We start from the raw sequence: 6,737 nt of genomic DNA, 5'->3' as shown, positions 1-6,737 counted from the left end.
AGAATATCAGTTCCAGCATTGTAGACCATCAACTCAGGAGCAAAATTATGAGCAGCAACCCAACATTCATATCAGGTTCTTGAGTCCACATGAAAGTACTTCTAATCAAATAAGTTACGCAACTACAGTGTGTCTAGAAGAAAAACTATTGCTAAAGATTGTCAGATAGAAAACGGCAGCACATGACTTGTAAGTATATACCTCAAGAGCTTCATCTTTCTCAAGTACTCGATTGTTGTAGTGCCACTCTGTTTAAATTTAAAAAAAAAAAAAAAAACAGGGATTAATGGATTATGTTACAGAAACCCATGGACAAAACAACTACAGTCTGATATGATGATGGGATAATGAAGGCTCACCGGCTCACCGCTACTTCAACCAGGGGCGGAACTAGGATTCGTAACGTGGGGGGGTCGGAACATAAACATAATATGGAGAGTTTAAAAGTCTTATTATTTTTTTACTTTAAAAAATCTGTTAATTAGAGAATTTTTTTTAATAAGATTAGAGATGTTTTTAAGTTAAAATATTATTGATTTGTTAAGTTAACTCTTTCCTTTTCTCATTTAAATATGTTTGGTAAATGCATCTCACTGTAGTGTATTGTGAGTGGACCAAGGACTTGGGGCGGTCTAGTACTCTAGTTAATTGAATATAGGGCTGGCATTTTCTCCCGATCCAAACCAACCAACCGATTACCACCCGAACCGAAAATGTTGGTAACCAACTATGTCGGTTACCGAGATATTGGTACGGTAGTGCCGAACCGATTTCCAGATACTGGTACTGATTTTCAGATAAATACGGTATACCGTACCGTACCGTATATTGTATATATTATTTATTTATTTAAATATATTTTATATCTATCGATCTGAACCGTTGATCATTAATAGTTTTATTTTATATTAAATTATAACCGTTGATTAGACTTGAACTCTCCAAACCCTAAAGGGAATAAGGGATTGTACTCAGCCACTCTTTCGGTCTTTCCCACAGCCCCCTGCCCCTTGAGGCCTCGAAGGCTCGAAGGCTCGAACCTAGAAATCTCCGCCTCTCCACCCTCTCTGCCTCTCGTTTCGATTCAAACCCAGAAATCTCCGCCTCTCCGCCCTCTCGACCTCTCTCTGCCTCTCGATTCAAATCAAACCCAGAAAATCTCCTCTTTATTTGAGCACTGCTCGTCATTGATGGCAAGGTATGCTCGTATCCCATTCTGGGTTTTTGTTAAAGATTCATTCTTGGTTTTGATTGAACCTGGAATGGTTGTGTCAGGTCATTGTGATTGCTCTATATTTGATCTGTGATTGTTTTTTTTTATTTATTTTTTCTTTAGGTTTTCACTGCTATTGATGAGTATGAGTTTGTGTTTTGATTTGCATGTATATGTGTTCGTGAAATATTTGTGTCCTTGTTTATGTTAATGTTCAGCATATATATGGGGAGTTGAATTAGATTTGTATGAATCCAATTGAGAAACCTAGGGTTGAGCCGTTGAGTTTGATATTTTGGTCCCCACGTATAAATGGTAGCTTTAAGATTGCTTGAGAACAGGAGGCAGTTGAATTTGATTGGTCTGAATCAGATTGGAAAAGATTGGTTTTAAGTTTCACGATCATGAATGTGAATGATCTATAAGTTCACGATAGCTTCATTTGTAGAACAGTGTGGTAGTTGGTAGGTGGTGGTTGCAATGTGGACTTTGTCATGCCAAACTGCCAGCATTGTTATTATTTTCAACAAAACTGAATTTGCAGAAACATCCTATGAAGTGTGAATTTGCAGAAACTGAGTTATTGTGTGAATTTGCAGAAACTGAATTTGATGTATGAAGTGATGAACTCATGATGTATAAGCACTGATGATGTATAAGCACAGCAACTCAGCAAGGCAGCAAGCAAATATGAAGTGATGAACTGATGATGAGATCACTTTGAGTCCTTGAACACTTTGTTTTATCCTATTGCACCTAGTTATTGTATTTTGTATCATTTGAAATTTTGATCATTTGTGTGAAGTGTGAACTGTGAACTATGAATTATTGACTTAATATTTGTATGAACTATGGAGTGATGAAGGGGATGAACTGAAGTGAATAAGTGATGAACTCAAGTAGTGAAGTTGATGTATGAGAGTTTTTAGCTTATTTTTCATTTCCAGGTTGTTCATTTCCAGGTTGGGCCTTTAAATTGATGTGAGGATTGCATTTTTTTCATTTGCTGACAAGTTTAGGCTTTTAAAATTTTAGTTGGGCCTTAGCTGAAAGCTGGCCCAATCAAACTCGGTACTAGGCCCAACCAACCGAAACCGAACCGAGATCTCGGTATACCGAGAAGTTGGTATACCGACTTCTGTGGCCGGTAATGGTAGGCTATTTTGTGTACCAACTTAGTTTGGTACGGTACGTGGTATTGGGCTTCAAGGTCCGGTACCGTACCGAACCCACCCCTAATTGAATATGTTCATATCCAATTTGATTAGCTACTTTTTGCTCTATGAAATTGAATCTGCAGAAATATCTGTTGGGGGGGGGGGGGGGGGGGGGAGGGGCGGGCGGGGGCCCAGACCCCTGCATCCATTAACATGGTTCCGCCCCTGACTTCAACCCTCTGATCAATGAATCTCCTTGCTTCATAATCCTAAAGAAGAGACCATTAAGGAAGAAAAGGCGTGATGATGAGGCCAATAGCATAATTGAAAACCTCAATAAGATTGAGGCTGATCAATCAAAAAGAACAAGTAAATATGTAGTGAAACGGCAATAACAGGAGACAGTAGGGAAAGTTTGCCTTCTCCCTACCACAATGTCTAAAAAAGCCTGTCCTTACCAACAGCAATCAAACTACTTAGCTATTAACAACTTGCATCTCAACACACACCATTGCATTAAGGAATAAAGTCTGCAGTTTCTTAGGGAATACCCATTGCATGATGATGAGGTTTAAAATTTACAAATGGATATATTCCAGGGTTGTACATATCTAGGACATAGACTTGACATGTTATAAAAAAAATAGCATTTAAGTACTTGTAAGAGATTAAGAGATGGTGATCAAGTCAAACAACGTTCTGAGGACAAAAAGGTAAACATACTGTCATTGGCAAAATCTGTTTCATGGCCATTTCCTTGATGTGCATCAAGATTAATAATCATCACCCTGCATATACAGATAATGAGTGAAAATTAGCTTTTGTACTAAATTCAAAACTCAACTTATAATGCAGCTATTCATCTGATGTGCAATAGTTAGTACCTTGAGAAATATGTTTAACCGCACCTGCACAAAATGTATGCAAAGAGAAATATCGGTATAAGCACAGAATCCACCTCCTTTTCCCCCACAACAATGATAAACCCAGTCCTCCCACATTGATGGCCCATCCTCGCTCTTTTGCAAGCTTTGCAGCCAAGATGGTTCCCCCACCTACAGTATAATACAATCACAGTAAATCCTTGTTCTCTTTTCTTCCCTTTTTAGTAGAAGAAAGCACTAGAAAAAAAAAATGCAAGATGGATGACGAATTGCCTGGTTGTGAAATGGAGGACTGAGAACTTTCTGCTGCACAAGGCAATTTGGAAACAGGGCAACAGGAGGTACCTTAATCAAGGCAGACGAAACAAATAGGGCATGATCTTCATAACGTAATTCGAAACTAACAAATATCATCAGAAACCATTGATCCTTATCCTGAAGCTGTAAGTTATGAGTACGACTAAGAATGTATTGCCATAGTCCATTTGAAGGCATTTACGTTAATTATGATAGCCACATCTGCACTTTCCTTTAGACTATTCAAGTATGCTTCTGTATGCAAATGCTCAAAGTTACCAATAGTAAGTAAATCTAGCTTAAAGTTACTAATAAGCATCCACACACAAATCACAAAGCAAAATTCATATGAATATATACCACAAGATCTTCCTTTGCAGCTTCCTTTGGCTCTACAATGCAATTCTTGTCCACAACATCATCCATGGACAAGAATCTACATATCCGACCCCATTTAGCCGAATCGAACGGATGCCTATATCAGTATTGAGGTCACTACCAATTCCATTCAAAAAATTCGATTCAAACAAAAAGAAAGATTAAATTACGATCACTTACAGCTTCTCAATGCCGAGATGAAAACTTGGCGAAATTCTCAGATTCCGAAATGTAAACTTGAAAGCACAGACGAATTTAGATACTGGTTTTACCTTGGAGCTCGGGACGTCAAAGTAGAGCTTGCTGGAGAGAATACGGCTGCGCCTGAGAGATTTGGCGTCGTTTTCAGGTAGAGCAGCAAACGACATGGTGTTGAGAATATATGTCATCCCACATGGCAAAAATAGGACCTTGCCTATGGGTTTATAAGGGTTTGGGTCACTCCATTCATTGTCAATTGGTTTTGGATGCGAACCTCAGATTACTTTATCATGGTATCAGAGCGGGTTACCCACGTGTGCATGCCTAACGGCCACACGTGCTCCACGTCACCCAAAGTTGTCCACGTATATGGCTTGAAAATTCACCACACGTGCGGGGGCGTGTTGAGAATATATGTCATACCACATGGAAAAAATGGGACCTTGCCTATGAGTTTATAAGAATTTGGGCCACTCCATCCATTGTCAATTGGTTTTGGATGCGAACCCCAGATTATTTTATCAGGTTCCAGAATGGCATGAATATGTTCATACCTCCACAGCCACCACTCCACCAATTGACAAGAGCTTAATAAAAGACAAAGATAGAATAAATTAAAATAGCTTCAGAGTCAATAAAAGAGGAAAAACATGACAAACTAAAAGTGAACCAGCTCCCCTGATGGAAAACGAAAAAGTAAGAAACTAAAGACCCATACCAATTCTGGCAATTCATAAGAGTTATGAGAGTTCAAACCAAAAACCCAACAACCTATAAAGAATAGAAACATGCATGAAATTAGCAACGTCTAAAACATGTTTTGTGACCAACTGGGTTCTATTATTTTATTGGTCCTTCTTCTCTTTTAGACTACAGTCCCAGTTGAAAACGCTTTTAATCCATTAGGCCGCCTTTCTTGGAATCAAATGACGTTCATTACACAACAGAAAAATGCGAAGAACTCGTGGCACATATTGAAGCAGAACAAGAGAGTTTAGGAACTTCCTTGTTTCCAAAGATCTTTTTTTTTTTGGAAAAGAAGCGGAAAATTACAACCTGGAATTGTTGAAAATTTTGATCCTCTCACAAGCGGGAAGAAATCTGCTGTCCCTAATACCCTGTGCCAAACATGTCCCCATGCATTCATTGGTCCATAAAGATTAAGAAAATATTTTCTTAATCTTTTGTTCCATATTTTATTCTTTGTGGACCAATGAATGCATGGGGACTGGTTTGGCACAGTATTTTTGGGGACAGCAGATTTCATCCCCTCACAAGCATACTTAATATCAATTACTATATATATATATATATTTTAATAGAAGAATTATCTGTATTGATGGCAAAATTAGCCTTGATGATTACTATCAAAGTTTAGACCACCCAGAATGCAATCTGGAGGCACATTACACCAGATAGCACTATAAGTGTCTTCCAAAGCTAAAAACTTGCCAGTCTGTGAGCCACAATGTTGCACGATCTTGGTGCGAAGGTGATTTGAACATTTGTTCTAGCCCTTAAGGCCGCCTGTGTATCATCAATATTTCCTTGTTTCATCATGATCTGTGAAACTGGTTGCCGTAAGGTACAACTTACCGATGGCGCACAGCAAAGACAGCGACACTTAGGGTTTTCGAAGGGTTAACTTATATCAATTACTATATTGATCATTCCGATTTTTCTTCTGCTCCAAAAAACTCGGACGGCTTGGGTCTAGGGTTTGCAAATTCCTCTTCGTCCGGCGGCGCTCCTAGTCGGCGTGGGTCTGCCTCGTCGTCAATGGGTTGCTGCCGGACGGGTGTTTGAACACTAGTTGCCTGACAGTCTCTTGGGTTTGGCTTACGGTTTGGCTGGATGGTTTGACAAGAGCTCCGAACGAAGTCTTTAGCACGGTGGACGGTGGTTCAACGCTGGTCGCGCTTCGTCGAGGCACCTTCAAGATCGGCGACGTGATAGCGGGGGCTGGATCGGCTGCATCTTGGGAGGCTAGTTTCGACGCGGCGTGGCTCAGTCGTGCCTTGACGATGGATTGCGGTGGTCTGGTCCGACGTGGGCTTGTGAAGGCAAGGTCGGCGTTTGGATTGGCGGTGTGGTCTGGCGTTAACTTGGGGCGCGAAATCCGGCGATGAGTTTTGGCGACGAGATCCGGCGATGGGTTTCGGCAGCAAGATCTGGCGCTGGGGGCGGTGGTCGACGACCAGTGTGATGAAGATAGACTTTGGGCTTGGGTCAAGCTTTCTTTGTTGGGCCTGAGTTGGATCTTTCTTGGGGCTGTGGGGATGCGATTTTGGGCGGGCTACTTTTAGTTTGTCTTTTGTTCAATTTTCCCTTTGTTTAGGGAACTCTATTTCCTTTGTTTTTAGGGTAGCTATAAGTTTTTATCTTTAGGCTTGCTTATTTGCTATGTTACTTCATAGTCTATAGGCTTGCTTGAATAAGTGAGCATGGGTACCGTCAAATGATCGGACCTAATCTATGTATCGCTGTGGTTTTCCACAAACTCTTTATCTACCCAGAGATGGTAGAGGGAGGATATGTAATGGTCCTTTCTGGCCTGAGTATTATTATATATCGACATGATATTCTTCAAAAAAAAAAAAAAAATTA

The 6,737-nt window shown here is 40.1% G+C and overlaps 1 protein-coding gene across 1 annotated transcript; it reads right to left on the bottom strand.

Annotated features, from left to right (window-relative positions):
* Window positions 1–4,297, bottom strand: LOC133732866 (histone deacetylase 2-like). Its single transcript, XM_062160469.1, has 9 exons — window positions 4,110–4,297; window positions 3,912–4,026; window positions 3,754–3,819; window positions 3,528–3,599; window positions 3,255–3,425; window positions 3,094–3,158; window positions 2,608–2,639; window positions 360–380; window positions 1–248 (listed from the first exon to the last, which is right to left on the bottom strand). The coding sequence occupies exons 1-6, from the start codon at window positions 4,295–4,297 to the stop codon at window positions 3,144–3,146; spliced, it is 627 nt and encodes a 208-aa protein (XP_062016453.1). The 3' UTR covers window positions 1–248; window positions 360–380; window positions 2,608–2,639; window positions 3,094–3,143.
* Window positions 4,298–6,737: the final 2,440 nt, after the last annotated feature.

The sequence above is a fragment of the Rosa rugosa genome, chromosome 2 (genome assembly GCF_958449725.1).
Source record: "Rosa rugosa chromosome 2, drRosRugo1.1, whole genome shotgun sequence".
In the NCBI taxonomy this organism is placed as follows: Eukaryota; Viridiplantae; Streptophyta; class Magnoliopsida; order Rosales; family Rosaceae; genus Rosa; species Rosa rugosa.
Note: the sequence above shows the minus strand (reverse complement) of the source record. Positions and strands in the feature narration are given on the sequence as shown.